Raw genomic sequence first — 24,927 nt, forward strand, 5'->3', positions numbered from 1 at the left:
CAGGTCACTCCCATGGCTGTGCCCAAAGTGAGCACTCTGGTTTTCCAGCATGTCTGACACCACCAGAGCCCCTTAGCACGGCTGCTGTTGCCCTTCCCAGAGCTGGGTGTTAGAGGTGCCCTGGCTGAGGCTGCACCTGCTGAGGTTCTGCTTCACCTGCAGGATGGGAGGGATCCCAGCAGTGAACGGCAAAGGAGAGCGTCTCCTGCTGCACGTGGGCATCATCGATATCCTGCAGTCATACAGGTGGGTAACCTGGCACTGTGGGTTGGTTTGCATTGAATTGATAATTGGTGAGGACAGAAACCACCACACAGCGTGTCTTTTGTGGCTGATAACATCTCTTTTAGTACCAAATGAAAGCAGGGGGCATGTTCTGTCCTGGAGACTGTGAGGATGAGTAGATATGGCTGTCCCAAGCTGGCCATGGGCTTCCATCATGTCCTTAGAACAGCTGGGGACACTCAGCCCTTTGTCCAGGATGATGAGCTGCTCATAAAGAAGTAGTTTTCCTGCCTCAGTGTGGGAAGCATCTCTCCAGGGGTGTAAGGTGTACCTCTTCCTGCCCAGCTCCTCCTTCCCTGTGGTTCCCAGGCAGTCCTGACCTCCTGGGGGAGATGCTGGAGAAAGCTCAGTCCTGGTGACATTGGCAGCTCAGGGATCTCCCCTGTAGGGTATGACAGGGGGCTTGGTACAGAGTGCATGCCTGAATCTGGATCTTTATTTTTCTCTCCACTTCTCCTTGGAATTAGGTTCATCAAGAAGCTAGAGCACACCTGGAAGGCCCTTGTCCACGATGGGGTGAGTAACTGTGCAGAGGCAGGAGTTGTCCAAGCCTCACAGGATGCTTGGTGTCTGTTTATGGACCCTGATCTGGCACAGCTGCAGCTGATGAAAGGAGCAGTTCTTGCCCCTCATTCCCGCCCAGCAGGGTGATGCCACTTATTCCCAGACAGGTTTCCTTGCTCAATCCAGCTCCTCACACGTTGAGCTGTTGTGATCACAGCTTTCCTCCCCTGCCCTGTCTCCCATGACACCAGGAGCACACACAGTGTGTGTGTTCCTGGGCTGTCAGAGCCCTGGGCTGTTCTCTCTGGTGACTGGCTGTTCCTACCTCAGCAAGCTCTCTGCCAGCAAATCCCTTTCCATGTTTCCTTGCTGGCTTCATTCCTGCAGCAGCCAGGTGTGTGTTTCTGAAAGAACCTTGGATGTGGAAAGCATTTTTCAGCCTTGCATTTCCTGGCTTCCCTTAAAGTGGCAAAGGAAATGTGGAGATGCCAAGTCATGGAAGCACAGTCAAACATCAGAAGCAGAAAGAGCTTCAGTTTTACTGTTTTAAACAAGAACATTTGAAATGTATGGAGACCCGTGGCTGAATTTGGGTGTCTGTGTGACATACAAAAGTATCCAGGTTTGATTGGAATGGCAGCCAGCAAAGCCAGAAGAAATTTCATGTATGCAATCAGGCCAGTGTTTAAAAAAATCCAGGAAGTCTACAAAGGAATAAAATCACCAAAATCCATTATAAAATCACAGCAAGAATATAATCAAATGCAATCAGAGGCAATGCTTCAGGGTTATTTATAGCATTAATTAGAGTGTTTCAGTTAAGCCTTTCCATTTTAAGGCTCTGTAAGTGCTAAATGTTGGAATAAAAAAGACTGTGTTGGTTGTTACAGAAATTCTGCCTTGAGGGATCATTTTAAAATTAAACAATTGCTTCTTGCTGTTGTAGGACACGGTGTCAGTACACAGACCCAGCTTTTATGCAGAGAGATTCTTCAAATTCATGACCAACACGGTGTTTCGAAAGAATTCCTGTAAGTACCAAGTTCAGGGGCTGCTGTGCTCTGAGGTTTTACCTTGGCCTTGCTGCTGCAGACTCATGAGGAGTCTGGACTGGAGCCTGAGCAAGGTTTTCCAGTGTGGTGCGGCTGTGAGAGCTGGGGCTGTACAGCCTGGAGAAGGCTCTTAGGAGACTTTAGAGCCCCTTCCAGTGCTTAATGGGGGCTTAGAAAAAGGAGGGGGAAGGATTTTTTATACAGGCAAGGGGCAATTGTTTTGAGCTGTCAGGGTTAGATGAGAAGTTAGGAAAAATGAGAGTGAGGCCTGGCACAGGGTGCCCAGAGCAGCTGTGGCTGCCCCTGGATCCCTGGAAGTGTCCAAGGTCAGGTTGGACAGGGCTTGCAGCAACCTGCTCTAGTGCCCATGTCCCTGCTCACAGAAGGGGTGGAATGAGATGCATTTTTAAGGTCCCTTCTAACCCAAAACATTCCATGATACAGAGCAAAGCTAAGAACTGCAGAGCCCTCAGATTGTTACAGCTTGCCTTGGTCTGCTCAGGCTCCCACCCAGTCCCTGCACCTGACCTGGGTTCAGCCCTGAAGGGATGTGTGTGAGGGCAGAGCCTCTCCTTGTGAAGGGGAAAACACCTTTGGTGTGACAGTAGCTGGTGGTGGTGCTTTGACTCTTGGGTTTTCTGTGGTTGAAATGGCTCCAGAGGTATTAAAGAGTTTTTTTCCCAGCCCTGTGACCAAAGAAGTTGAGATTCCTCAGCTCTGGTTTTCAAGGTTGTTTATTTGCTCTTATTATTCCATTCTTTCTCTGACTTGCTGAGGTCTGTCCAGCAGGTTGGATTGTGGCACCCTGACTGCCCTTGGGGTGGTGTTAGCTTTTTATACCAAAAACTATCTGTACTTTATTTACAATATTTTTCCAATACCTATCACATGTTAGACAGTCTGTCTCTACTCTGAACCAATCCAGAAGTGTCACCATCACAGCAGAAGATGGAGGACAAGAAGAAGAAGAAGAGGAAGGACAGGACATGCCCAGATTCCTCCATCTTGCCTCTTGAACCCTCATTCTAAATCCCAAAAATTCTACTTTTTCACCCTGTGACAAATTCACTGTCATTCTACTCAAACTCTTGTGGCTTCTAAATCTTCACACAAAGTTGGTAATTTTCTCCATGGGCTAAAATGGAAGGCACAGGTGTTTTTGGCTCAGTACCAAGGTCTCAGAGCCCCCTGCCAGGATCTCAAGTCCTCCAGGGCAGTCAGAGGAACGTCCTGGGTTCCAACATGTCAGAGTTCAGGACAACCCTCTGGCTGTCCTGGATTGCCAGAACCCCTGCCAGAGGCTCAAAGACCTTGGCACAGAGCCCAAGACACCTGGGATTTTGATTATGACCCATGAAGCAAATTACCAACTTTATATGAAGATCTGCAAGCCACAAAAGTTTAAGTAGAATAATAATTAGTTTGTCATGGGGTGGAAAAATAGATTTTTGGGGGTTTTTATTACAGGGGTTCAGAGGGCAAGAGAGAAGAATCTGAGTGTGTCCAACCTTTCTCCTTCTTCTTAGCCTCCATCTTCTGCTGTGATATTAGTACTTTTAGATTGGTTTAAAGTAAAAGCTCACTGTCTAACATAAATTGAAACCCAAGCAAGCTGCTTATGAGAGCTGGTATTGAGCGAACCTGTCTCTGGCAAAAGAGTGGGATGACTTGTTAGCAGAGGTGAAAAGCCAACCAAGCTGGGTGATAGCTGGCTGCCTGTGAAACAAATCTGAGTTCACTATTAATTCTTCTCCAAGGAAAACCCACGAACCCTAATGAAGGGAATTAAGGGCTATTTAAAGGGGGTACAGCTCCTTTAAAAAAGAATACAATCTCTACAAGCAGATAAATATTAATTTCCCAGTTACACTGTGGGCCCTCGAGCAGCCATCAACAAAGAGTGTGTTAAAGCTCTACACTACAAAAATATAAGAACTTTATGACTCCCTCCCCATTAACAGGCTAACCTGTTGCAGACATCTTTTATGAAAAATCCTTTCCTTGGGATTTTTCCTCCTGAGAAGCTGAGAGGCCTCAGGAACAAAGTGTAAACAATGATTATCTGCTGCTGTGGAATGCAACAGGTAGATCTGTGATTGGCCCATGTTGAATGTTTGTAATTAATGGCCAATCACAGCCCAGCTGGCTTGGACACAGAGCCCAAGCCACAAACCTTTGTTATCATTCTTTCCTATTCTGTTCTACTCTTAGCTAGCCTTCTGATGAAATCCTTTCTTCTATTCTTTTAGTATAGTTTTAATGTAATATATATCATAAAATAACAAATCAAGCCTTCTGAAACATAGTGTCAGATCTTCATCTCTTCCCTCATTCCAAGACCCCTGTGAACACTGTCACACTAACCTATATTTAAATAGGAGAATTAATGCTAGAATGAGTAACCAGGGTCCTCCCTCTATGACACAAGCTTACATCCATACATTATTAACAAATCACCAATATACAACAAGTCAAACAAGCAGAGTATTAAATATCTTGTTAACCCAACAGAGGAGCGTCCATTAACATAAGTGATAGGTATTAGAAAGTCATGGTAAATAATATACATGTAGTTTTTAGTATAAAAATATAACACCGCTCAGGGGTGGCCAAAGTGCCTCTGTCTGTCCTGAGCAGATCTCAGCAGGCCAGAGAAAATAATTTTATAGATAAGAAACAATAAACAACCTTGAGAATGAGAACTGAAGAGCTCCTTCTTCCACCACCGAGCTGAGAAGAGACTTTCTGACGCATCTCAGAGTCACTCTGACCAGCTTGTTGCTTTTTGATGTAAGGCAAGGCGATTTGGTTCTGAGGAAACGGCACGGCAACTTAAACTCTCTAGGGTCACTCGGGCCAAGAACACACGCTAGCACCAGTATGGTGGACGGTCTAAAGGCTCTTATTGTCTCATTTCATCGGGTTTTATACTCGGGAAGGTTTTTTCTCTACGTCAGGGGTCTTACTTTACTGTAATTGGTTAATAAGGAGTAGAAAGTTACTAATGTTAGGGGGGACTACATTCTTGGGTGATCTCTTATCACTAGGCGTTAGGGGGAGAGGAATTCTGCTGCTTTCCGTGACATCGCGAGATTTTCCGAGCGTCTAACCCTATCTACTACACCAGCTAAACCCCGAGACCAACATTTGCCCTTCTGTGCCCCCCAGCTCTGAAGTCGTCCCCGTCCAAGAAAGGGCGCAGTGCCTTGCTGGCCGTGAAGACGGCGGGTCCCACGGCGGCGTTCTCAGCCAGCCAGCTGGCCTCCGACAAGGACGACACCCAGTACGACCTGCGGGCGGCCCGGAGCTACCCCACGCTGGACGATGAAGGTGACAGCCCCGCCCGGGGCGTGCCTCTGTGCTTACCCTCTCTCTCCTAGCAGTTCTTTAGGATCCTCCCTTGTTCTCATCCAGTTCCCCACTGTGCACCAACTGCAGATATTTCCTCATGGATAGCTCTTCATTGCATGTCTTGCTGTGCTTTGCAGGTGCTAAACCTAACCAGGACAGGGAAGAAGGTAAGAGTGCATTGTTTTGTCGCAGCACCAGCAGGTACTTGATGCGACACCTCTGCATCAAAGGAGACCAGATCCCTTCTTTGCAGCACTCTGGGGTTCTGCAGTAAAAATGGTCGCCTGCATCACTGCTGCAAGACAGCTGCTGCCGAGGGGCACCATCAGTCATAGCCCAAAGCCAACAGAGAGTTGCATTTTCTACCCTTTAAAAAAAGATTGGGGAGGGGGGGTGACTGGGAACTGCAGCACTCCAATGACAGTGTTTGGGCAGTTATAACAGGCAGGATCTTGCTGTTGGAAAACAGAGGAATGGGCTGGTTCTGTGCTGCCTTTCCTTCACTTCCATCTGGCTGCATTTACATCTGAGTGCTGGAGGACAGGCTCCTCCAGTGCATGGGTGTTGGATTGCTCCCTGCGCAAAGCACTGAACACTCAGTACACCTCTTAATTCTCTTGGATATTTATCCCTGGTGATCCAAGGCTTTAATCCAGCTTTGGTCACCAATGAGAAGTCTTCACTGGCATTCTATTCCCTGCCTATTGTGCTGGAAGTGGTGCTGACTGGCTCTCCCAGAGGATGCCTTGGGAGAGGCTGTCATGACCCAGCTACACTTTTGCCTGTCTGTGGTTTGAGTGCCCAGTCCCCATGGGGGTGTGCAGGTTCACAGTGGAACAGCCTCGCACGGGGCTGGTGTAGGTGAAGTATTGGTGTTTGACTTAATCATCTCTTCTTCCTGCCTCTCCCCTGCCCTGCTCTGGGCCAGCAGGCAGGCCAGACCTGCTCCCTTGCACTCCTCCTTCCTTTGAAGAAGCTACCACGGCCTCCATAGCCACGACACTATCGTCAACATCTCTGTCTGTCCCCGAGCGATCCCCCTCGGAGTCCTCTGAGCAGCCCAGGTACAGGTGAGGAGATTTCCCTGCTCCCACTGGTGCTGAGTGGCTGCTCTTGGCTCTCTGTGCTGCAGATCCCGGCAGGCTGCCCTGCACTCTGCAATGCTAATGACCGATTTTAATTAAATCTCTCCTGGGAGCAAGGAGACACAGCTTCGATGGGATTAATTATTGCTGGAAGAAGTGTCAGCTGTTAAGTAGAACATCTCCCTCATGGGATGTGGAGGTAGATTTGGGGACAGTGCAGGATTTCTGGCTTAAATTGCTCCTTCAAACTCTCCTGTTTTCTTTCCACAGGAGGCGTACACACTCCTCAGGGCAGGATGGCAGGTGAGAAATGGGTCTCCTGTCTTCTTGTCTCATCTGCTCTCTGCTGCAGAGACCTCATGTTTATCCCTGTGCAAAGGTCACTTTTAGAGGGCTGAGTGGGAATTTCAGCAGCTCCAGGATTTTGGCATGGATGCTGAGCTGCTTCTGCAATCAGATGATCCCCATTTCTTACATGGAATTTTCCTTGCAAAGCAGATCTCTTAGTGCTTTGAAAATACCAATTATTTGATAGGGAAGGGGACAACAGTGTTGTCCAAATTTACCCACCCACCCAGCACCAGAGTCAAAGAAGGTCATTTAAGTCCCTTTAAGCAAGTAAGTGAGCCCTGACAGCAGGAACATTTGTCCTCTGAGCATCTGCTTGTGGCCTGGGTAAAGTGAAAGGGCTTTGTCTTTATGAGGCACTGAGCACCATCAGTCCCCACAGAAGTAGCTTCCAGTGTTTTCAGAAATCTGCTTTTTTCCTCCTGTGGTGTCTCAGAGCCAAGGGCAAGGTAGGACAGAAATGCTGTGCTGCAGAGGGGTGTCTGATTTTAGAGGCTCTTACCATTAATATTGTGCATTATTGTGGAATTATTTTGCATCAGTAAAAATGACCCCATTGCCCATGTCAGCAGGATCTGCACGAGGAGCCAGCGGATGCTGCTGGCTCTGCCCTCGCTTTCTAGGGCATTGTGTAGGTGTAGTAGGCTTTGAAATGACATCAGAGACTCAGTCCTAGGATGTGCCATAGCCAGAGAAGCCTGACAGGCTGATGTCCTCTCTCCCTGCAGTCAGTGTTTGCTGCTTGGAAGAAAAGGTCTTTGGAAGATGAGGGTTTGCCCCACGTTACAGGCATCTGCTGTTGTTCCAAGCTTTGAGTGATTTACTGAATTCAGTTGATAAGCACTGTGAAAAAAAATCCCTTTCTATGCTATTTCCTAATGAAAATCCCTCTAGATGCTGCATGTTGCTGAATGCTGCCCTGGAGGGCAGGGACCCTGCTCACTGTGAGAAGTGTCAGGGACTTATAAAGCACCTCATATCCTGCAGAATCCAGTGTTAGGAATTGCTGAAAACTGGGGAGACTTAAACCCAGGCCCCAGTGGTGGGGCCCATGTGGCAAATGCAGTGACTTAATCCAAAATAGTTCAGACTCGTTGGTACCTCCTGGAGGGAGGGAGCTGCTGTGGTGTGTGACTGCTCCTCCAGAAATGGGTCAGGTGAGTCACAGTGACCTGGGAGTGTTCAGGGAGCTCAGTGCCTTGGTCAGAGTAGATCTGTCTGTCACACATTTGCCACAGCTACACTGACTGTCTGCAGGTGTGGCCACCTTTGCTGGTTTTTGCCTAATTTGTCCCTTTCTAATCCCAGTGCTTCCATGTGCCCTTCCTAGGAGAGTAGGGACCTGTGCACTTGTGGAGCTCTCTGGGATCCCCTGGTGAAAACCCGTGCAAACACAAATTTATTAAAGCAAGAATTTACATTCCTAAACTGAGATGGAAAAAACCTTACCCAATTTGCTCAAGAATGTGTCATGCCTCTGGTTATTCTGGTCTGCTGGGGAATTCAGTCCAGGTTTGAGGTCCAGCCCTGTGGGGAAGAGTGTAGCAAGTTCTGTGCATGGAGCTGGACTGAAGTGCTGCCCACTGGTGAGAGCCAGCCTGGAGCAGGGCAGTGCTCAGTGAACCCAGGGCTCAGCCCTTCTCTGACAGCTGCCCCTGGGCTGGGCAGGCTCCTGCTCCTCCTTCCCACGGGGACAGCCCTGCTGGCACAAGTAATTGCTTTAATAGCATGAGGTATTAAAGTGAAGATTGTCAGAAACAGTTCCAGAGTGTGCAGATAAATCTCAACCCTGGAACAGCTTTGGTGTGCTGGGAGTGTTGGGGGAAGTCAGAGGCTCTGGCCTGGTGCCAGGCTGACTCTGGACACAGGATTTCCCTGGAGGTCACTTCTCTTTGCTCCCATGCTCCATTTGACACTTCCTGCTGCACTGGCTGTTTAACTCCTTTGCTCTTGTCCTCTTTTCCCACCTTGTTATTCCTGAGTGCTGTAATCTTCCTTCTTTTTTTTCCTCGGAGTTTTGGTTATCCAAGCCCTCAATCCTGGGGGGTCTGAGTGCTCCCTCTGAGCTGAAATCAGCCACTGAGTCTGTGCTGGGAGCCCAGTGCCACAGTAGCAGCAGCAGCAGCAGCAGCTGTGTGCTGGGGCAGAGCTGCACAAGAGGCTTGGCTGGCTCTGGACTGATTCAGGCTGACTTAAAATTGAGGGCTGTGCATAACTCATGTCCAGCTGAGTCTTTGGGCCTGTCTCCCCTTTGGTTTCCAGGTCACACGAGGAGGGGCGGGTCCAGGAGGAGGTTCAGCAAATCAGTGTCGAGCTGGAGCCCAAGTGTGACGTTGAGATTGTAGCTCCTGAAGAAGTCGTCAAAGAGTGAGTGTTTTAGAGTGTTGCAGATCCCACACAGTGGGTTTTGAGCTGTGGCTGCTTGTGCTGGAGGCCTTGCTGGAGTCATGGGTGTTCAGTGAGGCTGAGCACAGCACTGACCTGACCTGCCCTGACGTGACCTTTCAGGATGTGATAGCATAGCATCTTCAGAAGCTCCTCTGTAATAAATCCGTTTTGCTTGCTCCTGTCCTGACTGCAGTGACTAGACTGTCATTTCTTTCCCCTGTGCAGAGAGGCAGCTTCTTCAGCCTGTGCCATTGTCACATCCCCAGCCACCATAGAGGTGGAGACGGCCAGCCAGGCCTCGGAGCCAGCCAGCCAGGCCTCGGATGAAGACGACGTGCCAGTCACAGACATTTACTTTGTAAGAGACCTTCTCCACCTGGCCCTTGGGGGGTGATGGGAAGGGTTGCACAGGGCTGTCAGTATCATTCCAGGCAGTCAGGTGGGCAGTGGCTGCCCTGCACCATTTTGGTGTGAAGCACCTTGAGACCTCGGTGCTGGGTGGGTTTTTGAATGCAGAGAACTGGATTAAACTCAGAGAACTCAGAACAGCATCTAGTGGGGCTCACACAGGTGGCACTCCTGCTGTGGATGTAGCTGTAGCTGTGCTGCTCTACTTCCAAGCACAAGTGTTTGTCTAGGCCAGCACATTTGCTCCTGGGACAAGCCAAGGTGATGTGGGTGCAACAGAGAAGTTTTTTTTTCCTCAGCCAGAGATCCTGGCTGCTTTCCTGACACAAGCATGGCCTAGAGCCAAAGGGAGGTGGTTGCAGAGGGTGACCCTGGGCTCTGGTGAACTCCGGCTTTTCCTTTCCCTGCAGGCTGCATTAGGTGATGCAGTGGGAGTCTAGTGCTGAGCCAGGGAGTAAGTTGGTGGTTGGCAGCAGAGTGCCGTGGAGCCTGGCGCTGGTCCTCACTCAGCTCCCACAATGGCTGAGCAACTCCTGCAGACCAGAGAAGAGGTTTTTTAGCAACATGTACCTGTCCCATGGATTCCCAGAGCACAGCTGAGTGCCTGTCCTGTGAGAGCTGAGCTCTCTCTTGTGCCTGGGCACTGGAACCCTCATTAAAAGAGGTGCCCGGCTCCTCCCTGCTCGGACTTGTTGCTGTTAGTTCTGTGGTGCTGGAGACAACCTGAGCCCATGCAATGGGCTCCTTCAGGCTAAACTAAAATGCAGCATTGGCCTTCCCCTGGACTCTTGTGACTCTGCTGCAGAGCTGCTTACTCATTGCCGAGTCGCTCTGAGGCTTGTGGGAGCTGTGGAAGGAATCAGCCCTGTTTTACAGCTTGTTTGGGGTTGGATGCATGCTGTTCAAAATGCAAACGGCTCCTCTAACACTGCCCCCTCCTTGCCTGTGGAGGGCAGCTGTGTGCAGGCAGATCCTGCCTGCTCCCCTGGCAAGTGTCTTCTGGTGAGGGTCAGCTGCTCTTCCTCCCTGTCGCTGGGCATATGGACTGCCCCCAGCTTGAGGGGCACCTCTCTCCAATAGAAAATCCTGCAGTGTGTTCGCAGAGAGTGTGACTGACTGCTCATCAGCATTTCATACTTCATCTGAGTCTGAGTTTTGCATTAAATGTGTGTCGTGTGCTGTGGAGTGTTTTTCACTGCTGGGATGAAGGGAAAAGCTGATTTGAGTTCCCATGGGCGCTCTCCTTGGAAAAGCACTTGAGCTGGAGCTCAGGTGAGGCTGCACGCGTGCGCTCAGGCAGCACCACAGCTGCTCCTGCAGGAGTGTCAGGGGCAGTGCTGGGTGAAGGGGGGCTGTGTGCAGAGGAGGATTTGCCCAGTCCCAGGAGGCTGTGGCCTGATGACTGAAGTCTGCTCCTGGAGAGCTCTTCATTCTCCTGTTTATCCCCAGGGAATAAAAGTGCACAGTGTGGCAGGGCATGGGCGCCGCTCTTCCCTGCACGGCTTTCCCACCTGCTCACCCGTTCAGGCCTGGAGTTGCCCAACCCCTGGTTTTTTGCTTTCTCTTTCATCCTCTCTTTCACATCACCCTTTTTTTCCTCTGTTTCCTTTCTCACCTCACTTGTCCTGGGGCCACTCAGTTCACAGATGGGAGGTACTGGATTTACTCTCCCCGCCAGCGCAGACTCCGAACTACCTCGCATTCCTCTGGGATTGTAAGTGACCACACCAGCACAGCATGTAGGGGAGCAGAGCTGCAGCTTTGAAACACTGGGGCCAGCATCCCATTTCTCTCAATGGCTGGGGCTCTGGACTGAGTGGGCATTAGGAACCAGCCCAGCAGAAATGGGGGAAGCATATTGAAATGACACCCATGGATCTCCTTGTAGGATCTGAGAGAATCATGAGCTCTGTCCCTTTTCTGCAGACTGGTGACACAGCTCCTACCCTGGGATGGGCTGTGTCACCCAGCCCATCACCCAGCCCTTGGAAAAACTGAGAGTAGTGAGGCCCTGGCACAGGGTACCCAGAGAACCTGTGGTTGCCCTCTCTCTGGAAATGTCCAAGGTCAGACTGGATGGGTTTGAAGCAGCCTGGGATAGTGGAAGGTGTCCCTGCCCACGGCAAGGGGGAATACTGGGTGATCTTCCATCCCAAACTGTTCTGTGATTCTTAGTACCAGATCTGGCCAGAGAGGCCTTGGGGCCTCCATAGGGGATGTCAGGCTCAGCTGCCTCAGCCCAGGAAGAGGGTTTTAAAGACAAAATTAAGATATTTTGAAGATTCTAAAACTTCAGTAGCAAACAGAACTGTTTTAGCTTGTGGGGAGCATCTCATAAACCAAATGAGACAGGAGCTGGTACTGAGTTAGGGCTGGTTTCAGCTCTCCAGCCCTTCTCAGCATCACCAGTGTGCTCCCTCCTCACCTTCAGGTGTTCTGTGAGCAGGTAGGATTTTCCTTTCCAAAAGATGCAGGGAGGCATTTGAGCTCTTAGGGGCTGAATCTAGAGCTGAGATTGTTCTGGGGTTTAGCATTTAGCTTCTCACGCTTTGGGAAAGTCCCCAGGGGTGGTGGCAGTGCTGCTGCTGGTGCAGCCTGGTGCTGCCATTTGGGGTACAGGCAGGGTGCATGGGGAAGCAGGGGCAGGAATGTGCCCCTGGCTGTTGCTGATGGCATGAGGAAGGTGCTGCTGGGCAAACAGGCAACTCCTCCTGCAGCCCCTCCTGCGCCTCAGCTGGGTTTTGGCTGCCAAAAACAGCAGGGGAGGGGTAATGCCAAGCACTGGGTGCTCTTTCATCTCCTGCAGCTCCCTGCATGCATCCAAGCTCCTAAAAGGCTCTGAAAGAGACTGGCTGGAGCATGTGGTTCAGTCAGGATGGATGAAAAAGAGGATGTGGGACAAGCTTGATGTGGTGGGGAGGTTTCCTGTACCTCTGACAGAGCCCTGTGAGAAGCTCCAGGCAGGGGCTTCTCAGCCTTCCTTCCTCCAGCAGTCTCTGCTAATGGAGCTGCAGCTCCTGGGGGGTTCAGCATGTGGAGCCCAGTGCTTCAAAGCTTCTCTGGCTTCTTTTAGTTCCTTGTACATTGTAGGCTGTCGCACTCAGTTCCTGGGCTGGGAACACTGCAGGCTTCTTCCAAACACCCAGTTCTGCACTATCTTCCTTTGCAAATGCCAGGCTGGGTCAAAGGGGGCAGTTCTTCTCTGTGGGAGCTCCTCTGAAAACAAAATAGCAATGTAAATGGGGTCCCCCTGGGAACACTGTCAGCAGAGACCAGCCCTTGAATCTGTGCTGTGTAGGCAGCAGTGTGTGTCTTCTCACAGCAGTGCCCAGTGCTATTATAACTGTCCCTCAAGGCACACCTCCTTCCCCTCATTCTTTCCAGGGTCCCATTGTGTTTTGCCTCCTGTGTTGTACTTGTTCCCATCACCCCACTGTCCCCAAAATCTCAGCAATAACTGTTTCCTTTCTGTGGCCACCATCCTCCATGGTCTCACCCCAGCTCCACTGCCTTCTGCAGAGAAGGAGGAAGGCACACCAAACAAATCCAGTTTCTCAGGAAAAGCCGTCCTGGATATCAGTTTGTAGCATGCACAGGGCTCTGGAAAAGGGAAGGTGAGAGCTGGTAGCAGGTAGCAGGAGCCAGGAGCTGTCACTGCTCTTAGGTAAGTCACTTCCCAAATCTCTCAGTTTCTCTGCAGCCAGGATGGTGCCGTGGCCGGGAGCTGAGGTTTCCCTGACATTTCAAAAGCTCTAAAACTCTGTCCCTATGAGAGGAGAGGGTGTGCCACCCCCACTGCCCCAGTTGGCAGGGAGCCGGTGTGTGCTGAGGATGAGGAGGGCTCCTCTGCTGAGAGCTGCCTCTGGGCTCAGTGCTCTCCCTCCAGGTGGACAGCTGTTCTTACTGTATTGTTTCCTGCTCTTTTTATTTTCTCCTTTTATTTTTTCCTCTTCTCTCCTTTGCTCCCTGCTCTGCTGCTGCTCTCCCTGCATTCTCCCTGCCGTCTCTGGCCACTCTGGCAGCCGACAGACGAGAGGAGTTGGGTTTACTCCCCGCTCCACTATAGCACTCAGCTGCACTCTGTCTCCGATGAGGAGAGCGATACAGTAAGTGTCCAAGAGCCGTGTGTGGGTGCCCGCTGCTCGGTGCTCCCCCTGCAGGGTCAGCTCGGCCTCGGGCAGCGTGGGGCTCCTGCAGGGCTGCGGCAGAGCCCGGCTGCCCCTCAGGGCAGCTCTGCTGGCACAGCCCTGGCCTGCTCAGCAGGCCCTGTGGCTCATCCCCAGCTGTTTGGTGCAGGAAGAACTTTGGGGAGCTCAGCTTTCCCAGACATGTTGCCATTACTGGAGGATGTAGAGCAGCCTCTGGTTGTGCTGGGAAGTTGGCGGGACAGAGAGCTGACTGATGTGGGCCCTGGTGCTCAGGGGTTGATCCTCTTTCCTCTCACAACCAGAAAGACATGGAGGGGCTGGGGGATGTCCAGAGAAGTGAGTGGACATGGGGAAGGGGCTGGAACACAAGTGTGGTGAGGAGCAGCTGGGGGGGCTCAGCCTGGAGAAAAGGAGGCTCAGGGGGAACCTTGCTCTCCACAACTCCCTGACAGGAGGGGACAGCCAGGTGGGAGTCAGGTTCTGCTCCCAGGGAACAAGGGACAGAAGAGGAAACAGCCTTAAACTGTGCTAGGGGACGTTTAGGTTGGATATTTGGTAAAATGTCTTGACTGAAAGGGGGTTGTCAGGTATTGGAACAGGCTGCCCAGAGCAGTGGTGGCATCTCTGGAAGTGTTCAAAGGACGTCTGGCTGTGGCACCTGGGGACACGGGTTAGTAGTGAACGTGGTGGTGGTGCTGGGCTGATGCTGAATTTGGTATTCTTGGAGATCTTTTCCCACCCTAACGATTCCATGATTCTGTGACTGTGTTCTCTCTGCCTCTTGCAGTAATCTCTATGCAGACACAGAAGTCCCAGAGAGCAGCGATTCCCTCTGCAGGTCAATGTGTTCCCTTTTCGTTGATGCAGCCATTCCAGTGGGATGGGGAAGAGCTTGCTGACACCAGTATTGCTGCACTGCAGGATCCCGGGCACTGCGTTTCCGAATGGAGCAAAACTATAACCATGTATTTCTACTCACCCCAGATGTGGGCAGCAAAGAAACCACCCGCTCACCCGCAGCTCCCAGCAGAGAATTCTAGCTGGGTGTAGAGAATCCTGGGTAGTAACACAGTGTTTTCCAGATGTGCACTACCATAGCTACCTATCCATGTGTGATACTGTGAACCTTTTTAATTTTTTAATCATGTATTTATTTCTTTTATCTTTGCACAGAGACAGCACAAATGTGCTTTTTTAAACATTTAGTTTACTGCACTTTTTTTTTTTTCTTTTTTCTTTCTTTTGTTTTTTGGTCATATATTTGTGCATCAAAAAGGAGCATGAGACTTCACCGAAGAATGGGTAGGAGCACGTTGCTGGGGAGGGCAGGGAGCGGAGTGGCTTCATGTGAGGCAGCAGTGTGGTCTCACCAACCGAGGGAGTCAGGAGGTTTAAGGCTGTCCAGACACTGCCACGGTTTTTCCAAGTGGCCCAAGGCAAATCACTAAACCACTCTGTGCCTCGGTTTCCCCCGTGCTAATGGGTGCACAGTACCTGCTTCCGTTACAGCACTTAAACCCTGGGATGAAAGGTGCTATGAAAATGAAATGTATTAAAGGCCATGGAATAGAATTGCTCCCATGTTACCATAGTCCAAAGCAGCCATGCCAATTCACTTGGATCCAAACTCTCTAGTGACTTCTCCTGTCTGTGACACCGTGCGGGCCAGCACACAGTTCCTGGTGACAGTGACGTGGACTCCTCAGCTCTCCCCGAAGTCGTGATGGGTTCCAGCTCCCCCTGTGCTGCACTGCTGCCACCCCTCCCTCTGTGCTTGGAGTCCACACCTCATCCCCGTGGCACCGCCTGCTCCGCCCCGCAGGCACGGACTGATGGAACCGGGACCGCCCGAGCCCGGCCGCGTTGGAGGGCGATTCCCCCACTCTGCCCAGCCCACGTGGGGCTTGTCCAGACCCTGCATCCTCCCGGAGCCACTCAGCCCCTCACGTGCTCGTGGGTGTACCCTGGGGTCACGGACACTGGGCTCACACCCTGCCACAGGGCAGGCAGGGACACAAGGGCACGTCCAGTCACTGGAGGCAGCAATGGGAGCCCGGCTCTGCCACGGAATTGTGCCAGCACTGCTGTGCTCACGGACTCTTGGACAGAAAGCTGGGTGACTGGGGTGCTGCCTGGGGTCACAACTGCTGCTGGAAATGTGGGTGAGAGGGTTTGCTTTGCAAGGGCTGTGGGCTACAGGTGAGAGATTTGATGTCAGGGGTAGTGTTCAGGCTCATCCATCAGCAGGACACATATCATAGCATAGTCTGGAATCCAGCAATCCTGTCCTCATCTCCCAGAGAGAAAACAGGAAGTCCTTCAGACCAGAGGGAGACAGGTCTTGTTTGTGTGCTTTATGAACCTCGCTTGAGAAAGAGTCTCTGTATTCCCTTTACAATCTTCACTGTCCTTGGGATTCCAGCCAGAGGGGTGGGGAAGTGGGACCCTGCTCTCAGGCCTCAGCCCCCACAGTCTCTTCACAGCAGCACTCAGGAGTGGTTATGTTGGGTCCCAGAAGGTAGCTGAGCTGATGGGAAGCTCTTCCTTCTGTACTGTACTGAACTTAGTGAGAATCTTCAGGAATTGATGGTTTTTTCTTGCCCAGAATACAGGACCTGGACTTCCCTTCCCTGCCTGTAGATGCAGAAGGCTGTGAGTTGTGCTTCTTGGAAGCACAGTCGGGGGATTGTGCAAGTTGCTGCTGTTCATGTATCCATGTATTTACCAAATAGTCTATCAAAAGTCTCTTGAGAAACTCTCCCCTTTCTGTCGCTGCTTGGCAGCTCGTTCTCCCACTGCAGCTCCTGTCCCATCCCACCTTCCCGTGGCACCCAGGGGCTCTGCAGGCTGGGGGGCTCAGGGGTTGGTGGAGGGGAATGGGAGCCATGCAATACCTACAGCCTCACCTGCCCTTGGGCTCAAGGCAAGGGGCTTCAAAAAGGTAAAAATTCAACATATTTTTCCTCCAGCAGTGTGTGTAGAAGGCCAGAGGAAGGCACATCCCTGCTGCAGCTGCTGCTGTTGGGTGCTGTGCTGGAGGAGGGGGCTCTGGGGGGGAACCAGGGTGGGTTTGAGCTGTTCTGAGCCAGGTCCCTGCCCTGGGACCACCTCAGTCAGGGGCTGGAGGGTTTGGCCTCATCAGGACTTTCCAGCCACCTCAAATCAAGCATCTTTTTTGAGATGGTTCAAGCATCTTGGTGGAGGTTTTATTCCTTCCCTTCATTGCTAGGGGGTCTAAAGTTGCTTGGTGTCCCAGAGAATGAGCTTTGTGAGCTGGAGCTGTGCTTGGGTCCTGAGAGAGGGGGTGAACCCAGAGCTCCTGCAGCATGTTCATTCAATTCAAAGAATTGTGTTCCCTTTTTGAGATGATCCTTGTGCAGTTCTGTAATGCTGGACCCTTTGGAGCAGGTCTGGATGGGCTGGGGTGGTCCTGTAAGAGGACAGGCAAAGGCTTAGAACAGCTTTGCCAAGGGGACAAGGAGGAACCTTCCTGTAAACAGATGTTGATTTGAAATAGAAACTGCCCCTGTTCAGGCTGGCATAATCCCTGCTGTGTCACCTCCTGTGCCAGCAGCTCCCAGTGCTGGGGAGCTGCTTCCCAGGGAGGCTGAAAGGACCTTGGGTTTTAGAGCTCATTCTTGGCCCCCTGTGCATGGCACTGCAAGGGAGCAGCAGCAGCTCTGGACCATGTCACAGCCCTGCCAGTGCTGCCTGGGCAGGAACAGCACCTGCCCATGGGACAGAGCATCCCTGCTCTGCGTGTTCCTCCAGCTGCACCTCAGCTCATTCTGGGTGCTGTTCTCTGCCAGGCTCCCTTTAGAGACCCAGCAGGTGCTGCCCAGGCTCTCCATCATTAAAGGAGGCACCACAAGTCTTGTACTCTGAGATCTGACCCTGCAGGACAGCCCCTTGCCACACAGGTCTGTGCCACTGCTGTGCCACGGTCCCAGCTGGGATCTCACACTCTGTACAGGGGACATGCCCTGACCACTGCCTGCTGCTGCGGCTGAGCTAAGGGGCTGGCAGGAGAAAATGGGCATTTCTGTCCTTGAGTTTGCAGTCAGGCTCCTGTAAAGGCTCTGGGGCAAACCCGAGAGCTCGCAGAGACCCTCAGCAGCGCACAGGGCAGCGTTTGGTCGCCGCTGTCTCTCCGGCCACGTGTGCTGGAATTGCACGGTGGAGAGTGTTTTAGTGAAGCCAGAGCACTCACAGGCCTCGCTCCAAGGCGGGCAGAGGCGTTTGCAGGGCGCCATCGCCCCTTCATTCCTCTCCTCATTGCCAGCCACTGCTCCAGCGCCTCCCGGATGGACAAGGGACAGCCAGGCCATGGCTGAGGGGGTTTCTGTCCATGGCTACCCCGCCCAGTCTGTGCCGGTGGCTGTCCCTGTCCCCACGTATCCTGGTGGCTGTCCCCGCGGATGTCGCTGATCCCCCGCGTGTCCGTGTCCGGCGGAGGGAGCGCGGCCGGACGGGGACGCCGATGCTGAGGCGCGATCCCGGCTCTGCTCCCGGGGCTCGAGGCCTGGGAGCTGTTTGTCTTTTCTCGGTTGTTTTGAGGGTTTCTCCCCTCCTCCTCCGGGGGCCCCTCTCCAGAGTTCTGTACCCACTCCATAAAGCGTTCCGCAGTCTGGGCCGAGCTCCGCCCTCCGCCTCCCTCAGTGCGCGCCGCGGGCACGGCCGGGCCGGTAACGGCGGGGATGGGCCGGGCCCCGCCCCGCCAAGGGCTGCCCGCCGCCCGCCTGCCTGCGCCGGCGCCGCTGCTGGGGCCGCTGCTGGGGCGGGGCGGGCGCAGGCGGGCGGCGGGGCAGCCTAGTGAGCTGAGGCCCCACGAGGCCCCGGGGCGGAGCCGCCGCTGCCGATGGGCTCCGGGTCGCGCAGCCCGGGCCGGGGCGGCCGCTCGGAGCGGGAAAGGGAACGGGACCGGGGTCGGGACAAGGAACGGGAACGGGATCGGGACAGGGACCGGGACAGAGACAGGGACCGGGACCGAGAAAGGGAGGGGCGCTCGCGGTCCGGGAGCCACGGGCGCCGATACCGCAGCCGAAGCAAGAGCCGAAGCCGGAGTCGGGGCCGACGCCGGGAGCCGAGCTCGGGGTGAGTGCACGCCTGGCCCGCAGCGGCCGCGCTGTGGCTGTGCGGCAGCGGGCCCGGGGCAGCGGGGCTGGCGTGCCGGGGCCGTGCGGCCCCAACCGGCCCTGTCCGCACCGCCGGGAACGGGAGGGGGAGCTCGGCCCTGCCGGCCTCGGGGAGGGCCGGGGACTGCGGGCCGCGGGCGGCCCCGAGCGCTGCTCGTGACACCGGCCTGAGGCGGTCGGGGTGGGGCTGCAGGTACCGGGGGCAATCAGGGCTGAGGGTGCAGGTACCGGGGGCGGTCATGGGTGGGGGTACATGTACCCCCTCGCTGTCTCGGTGCTGCCGGTGGCGCCGGTGCTGGGCCGGCCTCACCCGTGCCTGGCACGGCCGTGCCCTCCTCCCGCTGAAGCCCGGCTGTGCCCCCCCAGCTCGGACTCCGACGATGAGAGACAGAAATGGAAAAAGAAGAAAAGGAGCCGAAGCCGGGAGCGGCACCGTAAGGAGCGGAGGAAGCAGCGCTCACGGACCCGCTCTCGGTCCCGGGGCCGCTCCTCCCGCTCCAGCCCCGAGCGCGGGCGGGACCGGGTAGCGCGGAGCCGGGAGCGGCGCCGCCGGAGAGATGGATCAAAATCCTCCGTGTCCTCCGTCAGCTCCCCCTCCCCACCGCGGCCCCGCGGCCGGGAGGAGCCGGGGCAGCAGCTGAGCCTGCAGGAGCGGCTGAGGCTGAGGGAGGAGAAGAAGAAACAGGCGGCTCTGATGAAGGCCCTGGAGACGCCCGAGGAGAAGCGGGCACGGAGGTTGGCCAAGAAGGAGGCCAAGGAGAGAAAGAAGAGAGAGAAGATGGGCTGGGGTGAGGAGTACATGGGCTACACCAACACCGACAATCCCTTCGGGGACAACAACCTGCTGGGCACGTTCATCTGGAGCAAGGTGAGCTCTGCCCTGGCCCTGCAGCCAAATGGAACAGGCAGGGGCAGCCAGGGGGGGATCTGTGCCTCAGGTGGGGTCTGTATCCAGGGTGGGGAGATAAGAAGATGGGTCTAGGGCAGGAGAGGATCCTGGAGCTGCTGGGAGCTGCAGGCTGAGTGCTGAGCACCATTTACTGAGTCAGGGACATGGAGATGGTAACAGGAACACTGCACTTGTGCTATAGGAATGACAGAGAGCTGGGGGTGTTCAGGGTTAGGGAGAAGAGAAGGCTCTCTGGAGAAGGGGAGGCTCTGGGGAGACCTTAGGGCTCCTTGCAGTGGCTACAAAGGCTCCAGGAGAGCTGGAGAGGAACTTGACAAGGGATGGAGGGACAGGACACAGGGAATGGCTCCCACTGCCACAGGGCAGGGCTGGATGGGAGATTGGGAATCAGGAATTGTTCCCTGGCAGGGTGGGCAGACCCTGGCACAGGGTGCCCAGAGCAGCTGGGGCTGCCCCTGGATCCCTGGCAGTGCCCAAGGCCAGGCTGGGCAGGGCTGGGAGCAGCCTGGGACAGTGGGAGGTGTCCTTGCCCATTGCAGGGGTCGAATGAGATGAACTTTAAGGTCCCTTCTGTCATGATTCCATGGTACTGTTGTCCTGGCACTCAGCTCACCAGGCCGAGTGGGCTGTGAGGGCTGAGCCTGGGTTTGCTGAGGGGCTCAGGAGCAGTGTTTGAGTGATTTAGGGGCTTTCACCAGCATCAGACCTCACTGGAGCAGGAGGAACAGGTGAAGGGAATAGCATTTGCTGGCCAGCAAGGGGCTGTGGAGGTCCTTGGGTTCCACAGCTTCCCTTGGCCATTCTGTTTAAGGCACTGGAAAAGAAAGGGATCAGCCATCTGGATGAGAAGGACCTGAAGGAGAGGAACAAGCGAATCCAGGAGGACAATCGCCTGGAGCTGCAGAAGGTGGGATAAGATGTCCTTTCCATGTCACTGTCTGACAGAGAGCCCTCTTTACAGCCTGATTCTCATTGGGAAGGCCCCATTTTCTTCTCCTGGGTGTGTCCAGCCTTTAGGATTGTGGGGGCCATAGAACTTTGGCTTCTGCTATTCCAGCATGAGAAACCTCTTCCCTTAGATTTGAGCTCAGGAGGTGCTGAGGAGGACAATACCAGGTCATGACACTGAGGCACCCAGTTGTGCCTGTGTCCCCTGTCTCCCACAGGGCTGGCAGTGAGCCTGGGCAGCCTGGCCCTGCTGGCTCCCCACTCTCCAGGAGCTCGGGCTGATGGCAGGAGCCAAGGCCACTCAGGGACAGGTCATGTCGTGGCTGTGTCCTCGAGCAGGGGTCTGTGGTGTCTGCACAGGGGCCCATCCACAGTGGCCTCACAGCTCTGTCACCCTGGGCAGGTGAAGCAGCTGCGCCTGGAGCGGGAGCGGGAAAAAGCCATGCGGGAGCAGGAGCTGGAGATGCTGCAGCGGGAGAAGGAGGCAGAGCACTTCAAAACCTGGGAAGAACAGGAGGACAACTTCCACTTGCAGCAGGCCAAGCTGCGGTAGGTGTGGTCCTGCTCAGAGCCAGGCCTGGCAGGGAGCAGAGGATGGCACTGCTCAATGTCCCCCATTGTCCCTTTGCCAGGTCCAAGATCCGGATTCGGGATGGGAGGGCGAAACCCATCGATCTCCTGGCCAAGTACATCAGTGCAGAGGATGATGACCTGGCTGTGGAGATGCACGAGCCCTACACCTTCCTCAATGGCTTGACTGTCTCTGACATGGAGGACCTGGTGGAGGACATCCAGGTGCCTGCTCTGCTGGCCCTCTGCCTGGGCTCAGGGCTTCTCTACCAGCTCTGCTCTCCTGCCCCCACTGTGGAGCAGGTGCCTGATGTGTCTTCTGCCTGCAGGTGTACATGGAGCTGGAGCAAGGAAAGAACGTGGACTTCTGGAGGGACATGACCATCATCACGGAGGATGAGATAGCCAAGCTCCGCAAGCTGGAGGCCTCTGGGAAAGGAGGACCAGGTGAGCAGGAGAGCAGAGCCTGGTGTGGGTGTTGGGGTCACCCTGTGTGCTCAGGCTCAGAGAGGCTCTCTCAGACCTGCTGGATGCAGGCTGTGGGTCTGGCAGCTGTCCCTGGCTGTCAGCAGAACTGGGATGGAGGCAGCTGGGTGCCTGGACAGTGACTGGCTGCCCTCGCCTGCGCAGGGGAGCGTCGGGATGGCGTCAACGCCTCAGTCAGCTCAGATGTGCAGTCCGTGTTCAAGGGGAAGACGTACAACCAGCTGCAAGCTCTGTACCAGGGCATTGAGAGCAAGATCCGGGCGGGAGGCCCCAACCTGGACATCGGCTACTGGGAGAGCCTCCTGCAGCAGCTGAAGGCTTACATGGCTCGAGCCAGGTGAGAGCAGAGTGTGGCAGCAGTGCAGACCCTGCCGTGGGCAGAGCTGGGGAGGCATAAACCCAATTGGAGGAAGGAATGTGGGAGGGTGTTCTGCCTTTTCTGAGATGGCTGATTTCCAAGAGGGGAGCAGGGCAGGACACACAGGCCGTTCTGCAGCGGTGATGTTTAGTGAGGTGTCCAAGAGGGAACTGAACTGGGGCTTATTCAGCCCAAAGCCATCCACGCCTGGCATGTTTCTGCCCATGGAGGTGGTGTCAAGGCTTTGGGCAGTGGGAGTGAGGTGGTTCTGCTGGGTGGGACCCACAGCTCCTCTCCTCTCTCAGGTTGCGGGAGCGGCACCAGGACGTGCTGCGTCAGAAGCTGTACAAGCTGAAGCAGGAGCAGGGTGTGGAGAGCGAACCGCTCTTCCCCATCATCAAGCAGGAGCCGGCTTCCCCCAGTGACAGGTGAGCAAACATCTGGGCCTGTCCCCGGGCACAAAGGCAGCCTTGTGCCCTCTCCCTTCCCGAGGCAGAGCTCAGGTGAGCAGCCAGCGAGGGTACCATCCCCGTCCAGTCCTCTCTTCTCCCTTCCGTGCAGGCTGGATCCCGAGGAGAGCCTGGAGGCACAGCCAGGGCCGTCCTCAGAGGCAGAGGCAGAGCAGGACACAGAGGCCAAGGGAGAGGCGGAAGGGGAGGCCGTGCTGATGGAGGAGGATCTGATCCAGCAGAGCCTGGATGATTACGATGCGGGCAAGTACAGCCCCCGGCTGCTGGGCCCCAACGAGCTGCCCTTCGACGCCCACGTGCTGGAGGCCGAGGAGGACACGCACCGGCTGCTGCTCCTGCGCCAGCAGCTCCAGGTGACAGGTGAGCCCCAGGGCAGCCTGCCCAGCATGGGGGTGTGCAGTGATTTGGGGTGCAGGACTGGAGGGGACGCTGCCCTCAGGAAGGGCAAGAGCTGGATCTGGGTCAAGCACCCAGAGCTGATCTGGCAGAGGGGTGCCCCTGGAGCAAAGGGCACTGTGGCCTGGGCAGGAGCAGTTCAATTAATCGTTGTTCTAAGATCTTCTTTGATGGGGAGGCCTTATTGGCGTCTTGGGCTTGTGACAGCTCAGTTGCTTTTTAATCTTAGCTACTTGGATAGCATGTGACCACTCTTTACGCCGTTATAAAGTTAATTTGGGTCTCCTGTATGACCGCAGTGGCTGGCACAGGATTTACCAACCCTGGATTTGCTATGGCTAAGTCAAGTTTACACTTAGGGAGATGGTGCTCAGGCTCCTAGTGCTCCCTGGGAGACCGCCCTCGGTACCACCAAGGTGTTTGGGTGCAGACAGGCAGGAGGGATGTTTTGGTTGAGTTTTCCAGCACAACTCAGCCCAGTGCCCACTCAGAGCCCACAGGGCAGCCCGTGCATTCCCGTATCCAGTTCTGCATGCTCTGCACAGTAGCTCCTTCTCTCTGCATGCCTTGGAGCAGTGTTGCACGGCCCAGGCCTGGCTGGCACTGCAAAATCTGATGTCCCCTCTCCTCCCCTGTAGGTGACGCTTCTGAGAGCACCGACGACATCTTCTTCCGCAAGGCCAAGGAGGGCATGGGCGCGGACGAGGCGCAGTTCAGCGTGGAGATGCCGCTGACGGGCAAGGCCTACCTGTGGGCTGACAAGTACCGGCCCCGCAAGCCCCGCTTCTTCAACCGCGTGCACACGGGCTTCGAGTGGAACAAGTACAACCAGACCCACTACGACTTTGACAACCCCCCCCCCAAGATCGTGCAGGGCTATAAATTCAACATCTTCTACCCCGACCTCATTGACAAGCGCTCGACGCCCGAGTACTTCCTGGAGGCCTGCCAGGACAACAAGGACTTCGCCATCCTGCGCTTCCACGCGGGGCCGCCCTACGAGGACATCGCCTTCAAGATCGTCAACAGGGAGTGGGAGTACTCCCACCGCCACGGCTTCCGCTGCCAGTTTGCCAACGGCATCTTCCAGCTCTGGTTCCACTTCAAGCGGTACCGGTACCGCCGGTGAGGCTCCGTGCCCTGGGACGCCCGCAGGGCTGGGCAGGGGCTCTCACCCCGCGGCACAGACACTGCTCCATGCGTGGCCCCAAGGCCTGGCCCAGCGCTGGGCACATTCCTGAGGCTTTTCTCTGTCCTTGCATTTATCATGAAGAACACTGAGACTTTGGTATAAATAAAATAAGGGTTGTTTTAGCCATGAGATCCTGGGCACAGGCACCCCCACTGCTCCTACATGACATCACCAGCCAGTGCCACACTGGGAACTCCCCTGGGGACTGGGTAGTGCCCATCCCCACAGAGTCAGCCCCATGTGCTCCTTGCCCCACTACAGCCTCCTTCCAGTCCCAACATCTCCCTTTACCAGTGCCAGACCAGTCCAGCTGCTGCTCCCCAGCTGGAGTCACAGAGCCCTTGCCTGCACCAGCTCAGCCCTGCCCTGTGTCCTGCTTCATAGAGGGGCCCCTCACCCTCCCCCGGGCCCCATTCCTGGCACGTCCTCCCATGGGATCTGGCTTCCCCAGCCTGGGAGCACTGCCACATCCCTCAGTCCTGGCTGGGGCATGGGAGGCTTTAGTGCTGCACGGCGCCTGCTCTGGTTGAGCAGAGGAGAGGGATGCTGGTTGAGATATTTCCTTACAGGGGAAAATCCGGATTCCAGAGCCTGCAGTCCCTCCCACGCCATGCCTGTGAGGCTCTCCCTGCCCTGGGCAAGAAGCAGTTGCAGTCCCCAGTATCCTGTTGATGAGGTGGGAGTTCCTGAGGGCCTCTAGTGACGTTCAGATGAGTTTTGGGCACCTTAGAGGCACTTCAGGGTTGAGCTGGGACTGGCTGGTGTTGGTCCCACCAGATGATGACCAAGGGCACAGCCACACTCTTCTGGGATCACCCCACATGGCTCCGTCCCCACAAGCCCCCAAACCCCAGGGTGTGTGCCTGTTCAGGCAGGCAGCATGAGGTGCTGGT

General features: G+C 54.8%; 2 protein-coding genes across 6 annotated transcripts in view; both read left to right on the forward strand.

Annotated features, from left to right (window-relative positions):
- Positions 1 to 16,327, forward strand: part of PIP5K1C (phosphatidylinositol-4-phosphate 5-kinase type 1 gamma) — a 53,229-nt gene extending 36,902 nt beyond the window's left edge. The window contains exons 9-19 of one of the 4 annotated variants that reach the window (XM_054290904.1): positions 163 to 246; positions 753 to 801; positions 1,736 to 1,820; positions 5,010 to 5,171; positions 5,330 to 5,359; positions 6,121 to 6,262; positions 6,548 to 6,580; positions 8,888 to 8,992; positions 9,239 to 9,371; positions 13,444 to 13,527; positions 14,357 to 16,327. In XM_054290904.1, the coding sequence (XP_054146879.1) occupies positions 163 to 246; positions 753 to 801; positions 1,736 to 1,820; positions 5,010 to 5,171; positions 5,330 to 5,359; positions 6,121 to 6,262; positions 6,548 to 6,580; positions 8,888 to 8,992; positions 9,239 to 9,371; positions 13,444 to 13,527; positions 14,357 to 14,359 (910 nt within the window). In that variant the 3' untranslated portion in view covers positions 14,360 to 16,327. The remainder of the gene's footprint in view (positions 1 to 162; positions 247 to 752; positions 802 to 1,735; positions 1,821 to 5,009; positions 5,172 to 5,329; positions 5,360 to 6,120; positions 6,263 to 6,547; positions 6,581 to 8,887; positions 8,993 to 9,238; positions 9,372 to 13,443; positions 13,528 to 14,356) is intronic. The other 3 variants (XM_054290905.1, XM_054290906.1, XM_054290908.1) reach the window with 3 other exon arrangements.
- A 2,074-nt stretch (positions 16,328 to 18,401) lies between these two features.
- On the forward strand, positions 18,402 to 24,154 carry CACTIN (cactin, spliceosome C complex subunit). Of its 2 annotated transcripts, none has more exons than XM_054290901.1 (10): positions 18,402 to 18,663; positions 19,071 to 19,572; positions 20,426 to 20,521; positions 20,966 to 21,111; positions 21,195 to 21,357; positions 21,462 to 21,579; positions 21,763 to 21,955; positions 22,282 to 22,404; positions 22,514 to 22,806; positions 23,481 to 24,154. In XM_054290901.1, exons 1-10 carry the CDS (start codon positions 18,428 to 18,430, stop codon positions 23,969 to 23,971), a joined length of 2,361 nt encoding a protein of 786 aa, XP_054146876.1. In that variant the 5' UTR covers positions 18,402 to 18,427; the 3' UTR covers positions 23,972 to 24,154. The 2 variants fall into 2 exon arrangements, with proteins under 2 accessions (XP_054146876.1, XP_054146877.1); XM_054290902.1 differs by having other exon boundaries at positions 22,538 to 22,806.
- Positions 24,155 to 24,927: the final 773 nt, after the last annotated feature.

The sequence above is a fragment of the Melozone crissalis genome, unplaced genomic scaffold (assembly GCF_028551555.1).
Source record: "Melozone crissalis strain CALT ecotype California unplaced genomic scaffold, PUWL_Pcris_2 ptg000088l_1, whole genome shotgun sequence".
Classification (NCBI taxonomy): Eukaryota; Metazoa; Chordata; class Aves; order Passeriformes; family Passerellidae; genus Melozone; species Melozone crissalis.